The sequence below is a fragment of the Cavia porcellus genome, unplaced genomic scaffold (assembly GCF_034190915.1).
Source record: "Cavia porcellus strain 051 isolate PalLab524CR breed Dunkin Hartley unplaced genomic scaffold, mCavPor4.1 scaffold_7, whole genome shotgun sequence".
Taxonomy (NCBI): Eukaryota; Metazoa; Chordata; class Mammalia; order Rodentia; family Caviidae; genus Cavia; species Cavia porcellus.
In genome coordinates this window covers 56,603,907-56,621,881 of record NW_026947490.1, presented here as the reverse complement: position 1 = coordinate 56,621,881, position 17,975 = coordinate 56,603,907, and the positions used below count along the sequence as shown (strand labels likewise).

The following is a 17,975-nucleotide window of genomic DNA, read 5'->3' as shown; positions in this document are numbered from 1 at the left end:
ATTTTCTTAAATATTATCTTCCATCTACTGTTTATGAAAGAACTAAAAACTCAAGTCTTTCATAAATATATATATATATATATATAACTCAAGACAAATATACACAAATTTTTGGTAAATTACAAAAGGGGTCCTTTGTTTAAGCCATAGGAGTAAGAGCACAGAGTTAGGTTTGTTGTGGGATTTTTCTTGGGCTTTTCATTTGTTTTTGTTGTTGTTGTTTTTGTTGTTTATTTTTGATTATTGTTTTATTTTTGGTGCTAGGGAGCAAGCCCAGGGCCTCCTGCACTAGTAATATGTGCTCTCCCACTGGGCTACATCGCTAGCCCCTAGACTTAGATTTAAATTCCTACCCCATCATTGTACAATCCAAGGAAAATTACTTGACTTTCTCACCCTCAGTTTCCAAAGTTAAAAATGGAATAATAGTACACAGCATATAGTGGGTACTTTATAAATATTAGTTCAATAAATGAATTTATATTTATCATCATATAGGATAGTTGTCCAAATTAAATGATACTAAAGGCAAAACATTTAGTTTACTATAGATGCTCAGTACATAATATCCATTATGTTATCATTATTATTATTATATCATTATTAATGAGATAAAGGACAGTATAGTCAAAAGGAATATGAATACAACAAAAGTAAATAAATATTCAGGCTTATTAAATTAATCCTTAAGAATCTTTAAATGCAGAGTGTCTAAGAAGATATTACTTTTTCTTTATAATTGTCAAGAGAGCAACGAAAATCTTGAACAAAAGAGAATGTATGCAATTGGCTCTTCCTGTCTTCCAGGAAAAAGACATCCACTCGGGCTTGATAGGGCCCATTCTGATCTGCCGAAAAGGAACACTTCACATGCAGAGTAACATGCCTGTGGACATGAGAGAATTTGTCTTACTTTTTATGGTCTTTGATGAGAAAAAGAGCTGGTACTACGGAAAGTCCAAAAGGACTTGGAGACTTGAATCTTCAGAAGTAAAAAACTCCCATGAGTTCCACGGTACTTTCCTGACTTTGATCTAATCTCTGAATTAAATCACACTGGGTCAGTGATTCCTGTCCTTAGAGCTTCACAGATTCAACATTAATGCTTCTGAGGAGCCAGGAGCTACAACTCAACCCTGCTGCTTAACATTTCCAAGGCTGAGTGACCTGGCAGGCAACGCTGCAGGGCAGTGAGCACAAAGAGTCTAAAAGGTCGTGCACAGAGGTCACTGCAGGGCAAAGCAGTGAGCAAAGGCCAGCGGAATACACCTTAAGTAAAAGGAATTAACATTGCTATATCCTTTAAAAAGCTAATGAACCTGTTTCTCACTCTCTGAAGGAGTGAATATTTATACAGAAGAAATGATCACTCATGTGTCTTTTCTAAAATAAGAACGATCTGATCCCAGCAGGTCTAGCGCACAGCAGCCATCGTGGCATCTATGCCAAGTGACACACGAGAACAAAAGAAGATAGGATCTGAGAGAGCCGAGCAATGGGAGAATAGGGCAAAGCAGTATTTAGGCAGTCACAAGGAGAAAAGGATTAGTTTAGAAAGTTTAAAAATATACCCAAGAGTTTGACCAGTAAATTGACAATCGAATTATAAACAGTTTTTAGAGAAAGGAAGAATTTAGGATGTGATAGAGAGCAAAAAGAATGACATGTAGAAATTTGTGGAAAAAAGACTAACTCTTTGCAAAGCTCGATAGATGGGGTAATTACGATGAAGTTTCTGATTCATGAGAACCTATGTTGGGTAATAGGTCAGTGTAATAGGGAAGGAAAAACCTGCTAGACCTTACATCCAACATCGGAAGCAATGCCCCCTGTGGCCACTCATCAAGGCTTAGTAGGTCTGTCCTTCTGTCCTACTGCCATTCCGTACTCAAGTCACCCTTCTTTATCTTATTTGTTACCTTACTTCTGCTTTTAGGAATTTAATGATCTCACCGTAAGCATACGTTGAGGTATACAGAGGTAGGCAAACCTGATTTATGGCCTGTTCCTACAAAGAATCGCTCTAGTTATCATGAAAACATTGAAAATTTTTAAAATCAAATATTAAGAGTCTGTGAAGAAATCTAGAGAGTCCATTAAGAGACAAATGAACCAAGACTGCAAGCAAAGCTTTCCCTTTTTCCCTTCCCTCCTCTGTCTCTCCTCTCCCCTCCCCGCCCCAGCCCTCTCCTCTCCTCTGCTATCCTGTCCTCTCTTCTCTCCTTCTCATTCTCTCTCTCCTGTCCTGTCCTGACCTGTCTTTCTCTCCTTCCCCTTGCCTTTTCTCTCATCCACCCTTCTCCCATTTCCCTTCAGTAGACCCCCTGGCCCAGTATGCTTGGTGTCTGAAGCAGGAGCCCCAACCTTTAGGAAACCTCTTAGCCTACTAAGAAGCCAAATGCTTCAGAATTAAGTGTACTTTTCTCTTGGCTGTTATATTTTACTCACTTGAGCTCCTGTGTACTGATTTCTGTAAAGAGTAAAATGTATCCACTGTAGCTTTAGTCCTCAATTTACTAACGTTCAAGTCTCTGTGATTTGATAATGTCCATGGTGCAGTACTTACCAGGTTATGTGAAAGCAGACCTCCCAATTTCCAGCTCCTAGCTTCGTGCCTGGCCTTTGTTATATGTGCTCAGTGAATAAATGAGTGAATTCTATCATTCAGCTCAACTTACCTAAGGTTTACTCAACACCTACTGTATTCAGAGTCTTCCCTTCCATATTCTGGTGCAACCACAGTTTAGCAATTTTGAACTAATAATCACTTGAGTTATTATGAGATCTGTGTCTTAAACAGAAACTCAAAATAGGTATAAGAGTTATGTATGTTTGTATACAGGTATCTCTGTACCTGATGTAATTTTTAGGGTGCCTGACTGATCTCAACTTTGGCCCCTATAAGAACCTCCCTTACCTAGTTCTTGAAAGTCCACTGCAGATCCTTCAATTTAAGAAAAAAATCTTTCCTGTCTCCTCCATTTAAATGACTGCTGGCACTAGGCTTTATCATTACAATTTTGTGTTATATTTTTAAGATGATCAAGTTTTAATTTTTACTTATTTCCCTAAGTGGAGAGTGGGTACAACGTGAGAATCCATCTGAGAAAATAAACATGAGTCACTTTGGTTAGAGGGTGCACAGAAAGTACTTGGCCCAGTAGTATCTATTTCCGAATCCAGAAGGACCTGGAGCAGTGTGGTGCTGCACATGCTCTTACTTTCATCTATGTCGATCTTCATCTTTTTGCAGCAAGGGAAGATTTACACTATTGATGCAGTGGAAAGCACAGAAAAGAATAGGTGTAAACTCTGAGGAAAGAACAGTAAGATAACCTGCTTGGAGGAGGACTTTGCCCACACCTCTGTAGCCTTGTGGGAATGATGTGAGGAATTGGAGGTCCTATTCTAGCATCTCACACTGGTTTTATGACATAGACCAGCCTTTGATACCTGGGTGGGACCAGAGAAGGTCACATAACAAGGCAAATGGGTGGTGAGTGGGTTGCTCCATATTTCTTATCAGCCTCCTCCTGGCACGTGCAGGGTTTCAGGTTGATTGCAATGCTCTGTCCTTTCAGCCATTAATGGGATGATCTACAACTTGCCTGGCCTGAGAATGTACGAGCAAGAGTGGGTGAGGTTACATCTGCTGAACATGGGCGGCTCCCGAGACATTCATGTGGTTCACTTTCACGGCCAGACTTTGCTGGAGAACGGCACTCAACAGCATCAGTTAGGGGTCTGGCCCCTTCTACCCGGTAAAGATCTGGTGTGGAAGAGGTCCCTGCTGAGAAATAGCAAGATAAGACAACCTTAGCATCTGACCACTGCTCACCCCAGCTCCCCATTCTCTTTTGTGTACCGACTTCCTGAGGAGTCCAAACACAGAACTCAGACATAGATTCAGGGCAAAGCCAATATCAGAACTGCATACAAAGCACAGGAGCTATGTCTCCCGAGGCCCTGGGTGCAGATAAAGTCTCAAGAAAAAGATAAAATGAGAGCTCGCAGTTGCAATTTTTCCTATTGGAAGGAGATTAAAAACTTACTAAGGTTTCTGGATTCTTGACTTTTATGCTTTGCTGTATCACTCTGACTTTTTTTGGTGGGTAATTAACTCCATGAATTATAACAATGAAATGACACCTGAGGCTGTTTTGAGGAAAAGGGAATTTAACAAATATATTGCTAAAGAAGAAACAAAAATATTTAGAAAGTTTAAGTGCAAAATAATAGTAAATGTAGGTTTAAACAAATTGCAATCATCAGAAAGGATTAAGATGTACCAATACATTGTTTATAGGCATATATATTTTTTTTAGTAGGTATGTGAGTAGGGGTATGAGATGTAAAGGCCACTGATTCACAAACTTCATAGTAAAAAAACCAGAAATCTGGTTAAAATGCACATGCAAAAAGCAGAGATTTTGCTCTTAGAGACTTTAATGAATTGGGTAGAATTACCAAGATTTGCTCCCCTGCTCCCCTCCCCAACAGTGGGGACTGAACTGAGGGCCTTTGATTGAGCAGTACCCCTAGTTCTTTTCCATTTTTTTGTTTAAAATAAGGCAAGGCATTGCTAAATTGCCAAGACTGGGCTTGAACTTGCAGTCTCAGCCTCCCAGAGTGCTAAAATGACAGGCAAGTGCCACCAGGCCCAGCTCCTGAGTTCTACGTCTTTTTAATAAGCAGGTGCCCTTCTACAAATGCTGTACGAGGAACCAGTGAGAGGCAGACCGTTACAGGAGTTTGGGTGGGGAAATCATGATACTAATCTAACTCAGATAGGGGTACACAGGGTCAGCTGGACCTGTTAATCTTTGAGTTTACATTTTGTCCTAAACTCTCTATTCTAGGTTCATTTAAAACTCTTGAAATGAAGGCATCAAAACCTGGTTGGTGGCTCCTAGATACAGAGATTGGAGAAAATCAAATAGCAGGGATGCAGACAGCATTTCTCATCATAGACAAAGGTATTGTCCAAGAGACACAGGATATTTCTTAGGAAAAAAAAGTGCCTGTAACAGGAATATTGCCAACTTTTAGGCTGCAAATGTTCTATTCTTATTACTCTGATGTGACAAAGGCATAATTTATAGCCATAGTTGTTTTTATTCTGGACTATAGTTTGACTGTGAAAAAAAAAAGTCAGTCATCTAGAAGAGTGGTCCCCGGACTTTTTGACACTTCGTGAAGACACTTTTTGATTTGTGAATGGTTCCAGGAGCCATGCAATCTAGATCTCTCTCGTGCAGTTTGCAGTCAGGTTCACACTCCTATGGGAATCTAATGCTGATCTGACAGGCGGTGGAGCTCAGGCAGTAAAGCAAGCCATGAGGAAAACCTAGGAGTATGGTCAAAATGAAGATGCTAAAAGGCAGAGATTTTGCTTTCAGAGACTTATGGTGGATATTACTTACTTTAAGATCCAAGAAGATGGAAATCAGATTAAAAACCAGTCATATTTCAAGATTTCTGTTGTTTTCCTCTATGGTGTTGCAGTTTCAATGAAAGCACTGATTTTACTAGGGCATTTATTATGATCAAACATAGTTAAGTGTCACACAAAATAAATGAAAATACGTAACAAATGACCCATCAAAGGCATAATATATAGCCCTAGAGTTTTACTTTGTTTTATGTATTTTCTAAGCAAAAATTATTCACATTTCCTGGTTTTTCACAGATTGTAAGATGCCAATGGGCCTAAGCACCGGTGTTATATCTGATTCACAGATCAAGGCTTCTGAGCATCTGGGTAAGTAGTCTCATCACAGTCTGTAAGTTTCAACTTCTACCACTGTGCAGTACACAGCCTAAGAAACCACACACGACAACCCTGGCTACAGGTCATCTCTCATCTCTAAAGCTTTCCTCCACCCAACACAAGCAAACAGTTCCATTTGGAGTAATTATATAGCAGAGGAAGGCATTCCTATGGCAGAAGCTAAAAGCCTGTTAGTAGGTTCTTATCACTGCCACTCCCTCTGATGTATACTGTTCCCAAGGAGCCCCCCACCTCCCAGGGAAAACCAAGAGCTAGGCATCACTGGTGTCTCCATATAAGCAGTTCAGCCTCTGCAGGGATTGGGGCAGGAGTAGACAGGTTTCAGTCTTGATTATGGGCCTATTTCCAAAACTCTTCATTCTTCTTGTCCGGGTTTGACCACACACATAATAGCCAAGCCAGATTCACAGGGTCTTATTATATAAAAGCAATAGTCCTCATTAATGTGACCTTTGACTTGTGACAATCATTCATCTATTTTTATTGATCACCCACTGTCAAGAGCTCCTGCCAAACAAATTTCCTCTTTCTGCCTCAAATGTCTTCCAAGACTAAAAAGCCATTATCAAGAAGATAAAGAGGCTCTCATATATCCTTCCCCTATCACCCTGTTAGGCAGCCAGAGTCAGCAGCAGCTACATCAGCATAACCAGGAAAAGGCAAACACGACCTTTGTGCAAGACAGAGTGGGTGGACAGCTAAGCAAACACAGGCAGACCTGATCCAAGATTTCATCATCAGGAACTGGTTTGGCAGTCAAGGCCCATGCTAACCACTTGGTCTCCTAATTGTAACAAACTCTTCAGTGATCTGGTTTTGTGCTGGACCAAATTCACTTGAGAGATTGCTGATCGTCTTAAAAATTCAACACTGGGCAGGCAGAGGCAGGAGGACCACAAGTGCAAGTTTAGAATGGGCACCATAGTGACTTAAGAAGACCAACTCTCAAAAAATAAAAATTTTAAAAGAGGCTGGGAATGCAGCTCAGTGTATAGGTCCTAGGCTCAGTCCCTATGTATTGGGAAAAAATTCTTTTTTTCAGAAGGCTTTTTTTTTTCTTTTTTCAAATTTAGGTTATTGGGAGCCCAAATTAGCAAGATTAAACAATACTGGATCATATAATGCCTGGAGTGTAGAAAATAGCAGATTAAAAACTGGCTCTAAACCTTGGATCCAGGTATGTCTAATTAGCCTGACAATATTCACGTGGTTGTAATACTAGACATGATAGTAATTTAATGATTTCTTCTTGTCTTTCTTGTGATGTTGTTAGAGAAACAGAAATCACTAGTTGCTAGGCACTTTTCTCAGCACTTTACATCCTCAAAATCAACCCTATGAGGATGGATCTAAGTAATATTTCATTTTATAGATTAAAAAAATCAAAGACAGAAAGATGTAAATAACTTACCAAAGTACCACATTGGTAGTTAGTGGTTGAACGGGATTCAAGTCCAGGCTGTACTCAAATATGGACTGCATCTACCCATTTTACCAGTTTGCTAAAATAAAAGGTAGATAATAGGAAGTAGGGAGATAGATCTTTCTCAAATGGTCAGGAGATCACGAGATAGGAGGAGGAAGGGAAAGCAGATGAAAAGAGAATTAAAATGTGTTCTGTGCATGTGCCAGCTCCACACAAGGAATGTAATCATGGTATACTGCATGCATGTACTAATAAAAATATTTTTAAAAAAACAAACAAAAGAAAATCTTGGGTGTTGCTTCTTTCACTCTTAAGAAATTTGATTATCCTGTGAGTTAAGCAGCATGTGATTAATATACCTTGGCAACTTTCTTGACATCTGACGTCTGTTGCAGGTGGACATGCAAAAAGAAGTCATTGTCACAGGGATCCAGACCCAGGGTGCCAAACATTACCTCAAGTCTTTGTACACCACCGAGTTCTATGTGGCTTATAGCTCTGACCGTAGCAGCTGGCAGATCTTCAAAGGAAACAGCACGCAGAATGTGATGGTCTGTGTATATGCTTCCTAAGTTCAAAACTTACGCTAGCGTGTCTAGGAAATGTGGAGAACTTTCTAAGGCTTTAATGGAAGAAAGTGATAGTATGATGGCAGTCTGTGTACTACATACTAAAGAGAGAAGCAGAATTACTGAAACTTCAGAACTCCACAAATATTGAAAACTATCACTTTATTATTTTAAAAACCCACCAGATTAGCAGATTATGTACAGAATAAAGTACTGGACTCATTTCTCAAGCTTATGCTAGAAATGTGCCAAGGGTTTTGATTTTACTATTACATTTTGCTATAGTTTTACTATTACATTTTATTTTTAATTTCAGTGTACATGAAATTAAATAGTAGTATTTATGCCTGTGATGCTCTGAGGCTCTATTAGTCTCAGACTTATTAGGGACCATGCCTAAGGAATGAGGCCCCCTTGCTGGTTCTTTCACGGGCTGAGCCAGGAGCCCTAACTCTTCCCCGCGTCTCAAAGTCCCTCTCCCCCACAAAAAGAAACCTTAATGCAAGGAATCTGTCTGCCATTGTTGGACCAATAACCTGAATCTGTTTATTTGTATCTTATGGAAATCCTTTACTATTCTAACACTTTGCTTTATTATCATTTATGTATTTCTAATAATAACAGGTCAGATCATGAAAATTTCAAATTATGGTTCTTTCTAATCAATATTAGGAGAAAAAACAAAGCAGCTGAATCCATAGCCTAAAGACTTTTGTATCTGCATTCATGAGGAATATTACTGTGTCTTATTTTTTAGTTGTTTTATGATTTTTTTTGTACTGCCTATTTCTGGATTTGATATCATGGCAATACTAACCTCATAAAAGAAATTGGTAACTATACCCTTCTATATTCTGGGAGAGATTTCTACAATTTGTGTTAATTCTTTAAGCATCTGGTAGAAATTACCAGCAAAACTATCTAGGCTTGGAGATTTATTTTTTAGGGAGAGAAAGGAGTTAAAATTACAAATTTAATTTTTTATAGAAGTATTCAAATTATCCTTTTCATATTGGGTGAATTGTGACATTTTGCGGGTTTTTTCTAAATAAATTATTGATTTCTTCCACAGTGTATTTCATTCTGCTTTTCATGTCTGCAGGGTCTATTAGTGATATTGGCCTGTTTCATCTCTGACACTGTAATTCATATCTCTTCTTTCTCTTTCTCAGTTTTGCTAAAGATTGTCTACTTTTTTCCTCCAAGAACCAGTTCTTTTATGGTTTTTTCCTATTGTCTTGTTCTTCTATTTTCTATCTTACTGATATCTGCTCTTTTGCTTGAGCTGGTGTTTTTCTGACAATGCCCTGGAACAAGCACAGGTTATAGCCTCTCTGGTTCCTTCCTGGTGGAAGGAGGTCTCCCATTTGCCTTCCTTGGCAATTTATAGCAAGCTTCTCTTTGCAGCTATAGAAACTGAGGTCCCAATGTGGTTTCTGTGGATACTTCAGGGGTAGAAGTATCTTTAGGGACAGGAGCGGATTCCGATCTTAGACTTCAGACACATCCCCAACTAACTTATGTTAGTCTGACAAACATAAGTCATCCCATTCTGCCTTTGCTGCTAGTTTTGGAATGGTCTATCATTTTTTCTGTGGTTTTGGGCTCATGTAGAACAGTTATTGTCTGGACCTTTTCTGCTTAGTTAGGCTGTCCTTTCCTAGTCCTTTGGTTGGAGTGTTGTCTGTGTCCATTGGTGTTTGCAGATTGCTGTCTTCTTCATCTCCTGGACTAGAATACATAAAAGAAAACTAGAACCCAGGGACACCACCACCGTGTTTTCCCTTGGGTCCTTGGAAACCCTGTCAATATCTTTTCCTGTTTCCACTGTTCAGAGTCTTGTGTTTTTAATGTTTGTACCCAGGATAATTAGTTGTACACAGCAGGAACAAACAGGGCAAAGTACATCATCTTCTTGGAAGAAGCATCCTCAACTTTTTAATAAAATTGACTTGATTCAAACCCCATAAGAATTTAGTATTATAATATTAAATTAGATGAAAACGTTATTATAAAGTCATTTCACAGAGAGCTGTTGTATAACTAAGCTTTCCTCTTTTCTTCTAGTATTTTGATGGTAATTCAGATGCCTCTACAATAAAAGAGAATGAGTTTGACCCACCTATTGTGGCTAGATATATTAGGATAACTCCAACAGGATTCTATAACAGACCTACCCTTCGACTCGAGCTGCAAGGCTGTGAGGTTAATGGTAAGGAACAAAGATGTGTTATCATCTTACTGATACTCAGGTGCTCCAGATTTGGCATGAGTGAGGAAATACAAGGAACTCTTAGTTCTCTTTCATGACTTAGGCTCCACAAAAATCAGGAAACAGAGTCCACTCAGGTAAATTCTTCCATATGGCCTTGACTGCATCTGGTCCCACCAGCCAGAGGGCAGCACCTCTGTGAACAATCCTAGTTGATACAGATATCACCATGATCCTCCAAGGAAAGGTCCTAGGATGGAATCCTCTCCACCAATCCATTTTCAGTAAGAACTACTTGAGATTCAAACTAGGCTCTACTCTTCCAATGTCTTGTAGTTACTTTGAATTTAATGCAGTAAAGTATTTAGCAACATTACTAGCATATCTTGCTGTTCATGAACACTTTTGAAATCTGGATCTGATTTTCAACTTCCTAAACGGATGCTCTATATCCTCTTTTGTACCCTATATTGGTAATCAAGTCCTTTTTTTGTAAGCTACTGTTTTTCAGAGGATGTAACACAACCTCTTATGTAAATAAATCCAGGTAGTCCGAAGTGGTCATAATAAAATCTACTATATATAACAGTGACATTTAAAGAGTCTGAACTATTTTTCTATGATACGTAAATCAATGCTTTCCAATATTGTCCACTTCAAAGCACACATAAAAAATAATATCTTTCCAGCAGTCTGAGGTAAGAAGCTATAGCAGCTGCCCCATGCCCAAGCTGAAACAGGCCCAGTTGGCTCCTGAAAGACTGAAGAGTTGAGGGATTGGTATAGATCACACAGAAACTTGCTTTTGTCACACCGTTGGAAAGCTAAAGCACCTTGCCACAGGGGAAGAAGCAGTAACTCAGAGGAGAAAGTAGCTGGACCTTGAAACAGTTTTTATCGGTACAGATAATGGTACACTATACTCTTGGCATTCATGAGGGATACGGATATGGATATTTGCTAATATCCATAAAGCGGTAGTATGTAACACCTCCCATATAAAATTAAACTTTTCTATAGGCAGGAAAACTCTTTGAAATAGTTTCAAAAATCATTAAGGTTTCTTTCTTCCTATGTGGCACATAGTGTAAATGGTAGACTTGTACATATCATGGAGTCAAGCTACTCAAAATGGGGCATGCAACATTAATTTATTTAAAACACCTCTCTTCTGTACAAGCATTGTTTTCTTGTTATATATGCAGCCTGTATTAGCGGTAGGTGTTCATTTTAGGGTTTCTGTCAATTTCTGAACGTTTCAGCAGAGAGAACAAAAATGTCGTGGGTGTTGGGCAGTTACTGCACTAGCTCACTCCTCCACCTCTCACACTAACAGACTGGCCCTGACGTTCAAAGTATTAGATGGTGACTACCACACGCCACTATATGGCTTTGTCATTTTTGTTAAGAAAATAGGCTGTTTTTTCATACACTGCCACGCATTCATGCATTTCTTAACCCCGGGGATGTGTTCTCAGAAATGCACCATTAGGCTGCTATTTCACTGTGCAGATATCATAGAGTATCAGTAACTACACAAACTCAGGTGATAGAGGGCAGTCACCCCATAGGCCTATATGAATGGTTTAGAAATTACTGTCTGCCTCAGAGCAAAGTCTGAAGGAAGGAAAGGGAGTTTAAATATTTAGTACATTATATTCACCATCTACTATATGAGTCTGAATTCAATTTTCAATTCTGGCTGCCCTATGTTAGACAAATTACACTTCTCGCTGTAATTTTGCCCTCCTCTTTGTAACATGCAGGTAACTGAACATTAAAGAATAAATTCATACCTGAGAGCAGTGTTTGCCCCATGAGTTCAATGAATGTGCATCACTGTGATAGTTTTTGTTGTTAATTGGTAGTAATGTTATTTCTTATTGATTCTGAATTATGAAACACCATGCTGTGAATTTTGTGCATAACTAATCACATTACCTTTTTCTTCACAGGATGCTCCACACCGCTGGGTATGGAGAATGGAAAGATAGAAAACAAACAAATCACAGCCTCCTCATTTAAAAAATCGTGGTGGGGAGATTACTGGGAACCTTCCCGTGCCCGCCTTAATGCCCAGGGCCGAGTGAATGCCTGGCAAGCCAAGGTGATACAGACCCTATGAATGAATCCTTCTCTGGGCACCCCCAGAAGCAAACAGTGGAGTAGGGGGGTCTGGGAAGCAGAAGGATCATGTCCGATGTCTCAGATGAAAATTCAAAGTCTGAGAATCCCAGATGTCTGCAGAAATCAATGCAGAGAAAAGTCATTTATCATCGCTATTATTCTTGGTCTAGCCTTGATTTAAAGCATGAGGGGACAACATTTTTCTATAAAGATTAAAATTAAAAAGTATTGTAGGCTTGATAGGCCAAACATTCTGCTACTATTCACCTCTGCCACTGACACATGAAAGCAGCTATTAACAGTACATAAATGCATTATCATGGCTGCAGTTTCCAATTCCTAATACAGATAATATTAGCGATAAATGCTTTAGATTTATAACATTTCTTGTTTTGCTTCTTCACAATTTAAAAATATTTTAAAACTTTTTCAAACTTGCTGTTTAAACTTTTTTGTGCCTTTTTTTTTTTTTTTGTCTCTTTCCTTTTTATCGGTACTGGGGATCGAACTCACGACTGCCTGCTTGCAAAGCAGGCGCTTATGCCACTGAGCTAAATCCCCAGCCCCTTTGTGCCCATTTTTTAAGAGCATATTTTAAGACATTCCTAGAGATGACTGGGGGCATGGTAAAATGTTGCAAAACTAGAATTATAAATCAGTGATCTAAACAAACACTTCCAGAGAGTTATGTTTTTCCTGATATCAACCCACTGAGTAACTCAGGTGACCTAACATTAGGGTAACTGTTCATAGTTTATTTGGTTTTCATTCTGAATTGACCTAAAGAATCAGAATCCCCAGGTAACTTAAGGGTCCCTCTAACCAACTAAATCCAAATCTTTCCTTAGAATTCGCTCTGTAGTATTTTCTACTCTCCTCCCTTAAGATACCTACATTCCAGTTCCCTGTACTCTAGAGAAGCCCAGGTCCCGTTTTCAAATTAGGCCACTAGAAAGGAAAAAAGAATAGTTGTACAAGTACCCTACACACTGTTAGAGACCCCTCTCTGCCTCTGAGCCTCAAAACTCATTTTGGCCCATCATGGAGCCAGCAGATACTACAGTAACAGGTTATTTATGAGGCTTTTGCTTCATACTTTTCCTTTTCAGTCTAAATACAAAAAAAAAATGAAGTAATTTTAGGTTAGCTTGGTCATAGGATCAGAACTGGAAATCCTTTCCCAATAAACACACAGTGGTCTTTTCTCCATTTGAAGCAGCCCAAACACATTGTTTTTCAGTTTTTCAATGAGCAAAACTGATACCCAAAGAAGTTACAATAATTAAGATACTATATTACATTATGTTTATGTTTGTTATTATATGTTATAAATAATAAATGATTAAAGAGAGATGTCACCCAATCTTTCCTCACCTCTCCATTTCACAACCTTAAAAAATTATTCCCCATATAGTTTGTTCTCAGTCTCTGTAATATAAGAAAAACTGAAAAGTGAAATTTGCTAATTTTAACTTTTAATGCTGCTATCCTAAATCCAGAATTCTTAAATCTACTTAAGTATGTTTCACTTATCCTTTTATTCATGTAAAATATATTTACAGAATTTCTTTAGAGACTTAAAGCTAGACACATGCAGGCAGGCACACAAATGTCCACTTCTCCCTGACTAAAGTGTCCCCATCTTATTTATTACAGCAAAAACCCTTTAGTTACCTATATCCGGTTTCCTGATACAACACCAATTTGAAGACACACTTAAGACACCATCCAGATATCACTAAAGGGTGTCAAAAAATTAATAAAAGTTCTACTACAATCATTTTAATTAATTTGTTTTTAAATATATCCTACCAGTGTACACGTGTAAATACACAGACATCTAAAAAGATGCACATACATCCACAGAATAATGAGGAAAGACATCAATATTTATTCTTTTATATAAAGCTCAATGAAATCTCTTGGGCATGATAAGTCTCTCAAAGATGAAAATTCATCTCAAATGACTCAAAACATCAGTTAGTCCTGCTGACTTTCTCTCTCCAAGTGCATATCACTGAACATGATTAGCCCTTATGTTAGATTAAGGGCAGTAAATAATAGCAGTGGAAAGAAAAGTTGCGCTTTTCTGAAGTATGTTAAATAGAGGATGCTATCCAATTATTTCCCAGATAATTCTACATCAGTATTATCATAGTATTTGAATTCAGCAAGTATCTATTGAATACCAACTGTGTCACTTGCCTAATTATAAATACTAGAAAAGTAAACTAAAAACTACTGTTCTGGAACAATAAGTGATATAAAGAAACAAACAACTATTGTATGAGGCCTGAATTACATTAATAGAAATATCTATACTTATAGCAACAAACAAGAAAAAAAATATGGAAGTCTTCTAAAAGACCATAAATCCGAGGGTATGAGCCAGAAAAGAAATCCATTTGCGCTCTGGGCTTTCCTAAAGAGTCTGATCTAAACAAAGCAAGTTTCTAATATTGTATTTGTCCATGTGCTTGCATTATCGTCATAGGCAAACAACAACCAACAGTGGTTACAAGTTGATCTGCTCAAAATCAAGAAGGTAACTGGGATTGTAACACAGGGCTGCAAGTCTCTGTCCTCTGAAATGTATGTGAAGAGCTACACCATTTACTACAGTGACCAGGGCGTGGAATGGAAATCTTACAGGGAGAAATCCTTCATGGTGGACAAGGTATGGGCTGGCTTCTGGGCAAAGAGAAACCAATCTGAAAACTGTTCCATGTTGAGAATAATAGTATCTTGTTATTGACAATTATGCACCAACATGTGGACCCTCTTTAAGCTTCTAAATTCTAGTCTGTACATCATCTTTCTGCCTTGACTGAGCCACGTATGAAAACAAGACACAATCCCAGGGGGCAGTGCGAGTTTAATTAGCTCTGACTGAGAAAGATTGTGAAGATATCCACAAAATCTTCTACTGTGAAATAACGGCATAAAAACAGAATGGAAATTGGACTAAATCCAGTGGGCACAGAACTGTAGGAAAAGTGAACTGAGATTTAATGAATTCTCATCAAAAGCTCAGCACTTAACTCAGTTAATGATTTATACCCATTTCTCATTTTTTAAATCCCTTGTTATCTGTTTCCATTGGTCTATTTCTCACTATACTCGATTGAGCTCACACCACAGTAAGCACCACTGTCAAAAATAAGTGCTTTTGTTTCTTCTATGTGTGTGCAAATCTTGGAGAAATTGCTAAGGAATTTTTAAATGTTTAGTTGAGGATATAGACCATATGCTAAGAAACGATAAATATACAGGAATATACGGTGATACTGCAAATGTTTGTAGCTAATCTCTTATGGGCACTAATCTCTTATTTCTTCTCAACACTTAGAGGCACTTGTCATGTGTTTACATACACTTTTATAACTCTACAGTTTTTAGAGGTCAAATTTTTTATCATCCTTCTTTTGCTGATGAAGAAATGGATAACAAGAGAATATAATTAACTTCTTCAAAGTCATGTAGCTAAAAAGGAGCTGAGAACCGTTAGAACATGCTGTTACATAGCACTGTGTCAGATTTATTTTTCTTTAATTTGATTCATCACTGGTGAAATTAAAACCCTAAAAGGTTCTACCCAGCAGACACTAATTGACGATCATTTCTATGATAGTGTTATTTTTTTTAATTAATTAAGTTTATTGGTACATTTTAGGCATACATCATGATCACATTCATCATAGGCAGTTTGTACGCCTACATGATATATCTTGATTCTTTTTCTTCTCATTCCCTTAGCCTCTCTTATTTGATGCCCTCAGTTTGCACTAAAAGGATAGGAAATTGCCACATTTTTAGATCCACTGCACCAACACTGAAAATTATATTTCTCATTTTGCTTTCAGGTCTTTGAAGGAAATAGCAATGTCAACGGACACATGAAGAACTTTTTCAATCCACCAATCATTGCCAGGTTTATCCGCATCATTCCTAAAACATGGAACCAGAGTATTGCACTTCGCCTGGAACTATATGGCTGTGATATTTACTAAAACTGAATATTCAAAAAAAAACAGAAGAGACTTTTTAAGACCTCAAAATATCTAGGGTGAGCTGTGTATTTTGTGGTTATTTTAGATGTTAAAATTTTTCTATTTTTTCTATTAGAAAATAAAATTTTATATAAGAAACTTTTATAATGTAACTCACTGCTGCCATTAAGTGAGATGGTGGTTTTCATTTCTACGTTAATTTGAATATTAGATGAGAAATATCAAGAAGCAATAAAATGGCTTATTTTTGCAATGATTAAAATGCTATATAAAATAATATTCATCTAATATGGTTCATTATATTTTTTAAAATCCTGTTCACATTAATAAAAGAGGCATTACTTTTGCAAACCACTTATAGACCTGGAAAAGTTTCATTTCTTCATTTTTCTAAAATAACCAAGATTTAAGAACAAATGAAGCAAAGATAAGTTTTAATGGTTTATATGTCTTGATAGCAGAGACATGAAATGATAAATGTTTAAAATGTCCCATCTTTTCTATGCTATAAGACTTTTCTGAGTCTCCACAAGCAAGGAAACATGCAAGCACATTCTTAGTAGTACACCTGGACTTGAGTTTCTCTGGAGACTTGCTATACATATTGATGTTCAAGGTTAGCAATTGTTAGACATGAAACAAAACCAAAGTGGCCATGGGAGAACAGAATATATAGCTTTGGCTTCATTCTAGCTGGTGCTACATTAATACACTGTTGCAAATCAGGTTCACAAAAGGAAGAGCGCATAGCTGTAAAATAGAACTCTGGAACTGCTGGCCCAAACCCAGCTATTTCTGTTGTAACTGCCTCCATGCCAAACTGGCAAGCAGTTCAATTTTCTTTTAGTGCCCTTCTCCCTATGGCCTCAAACTCCTCCAGTCTCTTCCTCCAGCAGCTTCCTGTTTCATCTTATCTGCATTGGCATCCAATGACCCTATAGTTGTGATGGGACTGGGAGGCTTTTGGCATACTTGGTAGGCTAGACAGTCTTCAAAATTTAGTGCTTCAAAAGACAACCACAAGGAGAAATTGTGGAGTGGTGATCAATAGCAAAAGTTAGCCTCTCCAAGATCCAGAATTCAGATGCTGGAAAATAACAACTTGGCAAAGAAAAAAAAGTGAAATAGTTAAGCGGGAATCAGGAAGGAAGAAACGGGAAAATTAGAAGCTACAGAAAAGTGGGAGAGATGATCTGTAATACAGAAAACTAACTAAGAAGTCTGGACTCGCTCCCTGGCTCATGGCTCATGGGGAGGGGAGCCTGGCTCCACAGAAGCAAAGCAAGCACCCAGGGCTAGAAGATTCAGGAAGCAACACTGGTAGACTGGGTGGTGACATAAGCCAAAGGCTATTAACTGCAAAAGAAGTATGTGGTTTTACTCTGAGAGGACTCTTCACATGGCAGGTAACAATGAGAGAGAGATTCCAGCGTGGACATCTGCCAAATTGTCAGAGAGTTTTTAATCAGGCATTTGGGGTAGAGGTTGATTACTTAAATCTGAAGTTTATAACAATTAGAAAACAATTTTACAATCAGAGTTCTTATCGTTATCTTCCCACAGTGACTGGGTGAGAAAGAGCCACGGCAGAAAGCCACAGGCAGGCAGGAAGCTAGAAAGAGATCTCCTAGAAGTTTAAGCTCATGCCAGGAAGGACATGGCCCCACCATCAGTGGGGAGAAGCCAGCCCCAGCTGAGCTGTGTGCTCAGAGATGGCTGGGTTTGAAAATATCAGCAGTGTGTACTTGCACCTTTCCATGTTGCCTGCATCTAGCACAGATCTGAGGTCTGATTGCCTTCCCTATCCACCAACATGAGCAAGGACACATCCTGGTGTAGA

The 17,975-nt window shown here is 38.3% G+C and overlaps 1 protein-coding gene across 2 annotated transcripts in view; it reads left to right on the top strand.

The window, feature by feature from the left end:
• Window positions 1–16,489, top strand: part of F5 (coagulation factor V) — a 59,187-nt gene extending 42,698 nt beyond the window's left edge. Inside the window, exons 16-25 of one of the 2 annotated variants that reach the window (XM_063253636.1) lie at window positions 808–1,015; window positions 3,582–3,761; window positions 4,860–4,976; window positions 5,690–5,761; window positions 6,865–6,968; window positions 7,613–7,768; window positions 9,854–9,998; window positions 11,954–12,105; window positions 14,620–14,802; window positions 15,989–16,489. In XM_063253636.1, the coding sequence (XP_063109706.1) occupies window positions 808–1,015; window positions 3,582–3,761; window positions 4,860–4,976; window positions 5,690–5,761; window positions 6,865–6,968; window positions 7,613–7,768; window positions 9,854–9,998; window positions 11,954–12,105; window positions 14,620–14,802; window positions 15,989–16,135 (1,464 nt within the window). In that variant the 3' untranslated portion in view covers window positions 16,136–16,489. The remainder of the gene's footprint in view (window positions 1–807; window positions 1,016–3,581; window positions 3,762–4,859; window positions 4,977–5,689; window positions 5,762–6,864; window positions 6,969–7,612; window positions 7,769–9,853; window positions 9,999–11,953; window positions 12,106–14,619; window positions 14,803–15,988) is intronic. The other variant, XM_063253638.1, reaches the window with a different exon arrangement.
• The last annotated feature ends 1,486 nt before the right edge of the window (window positions 16,490–17,975 follow it).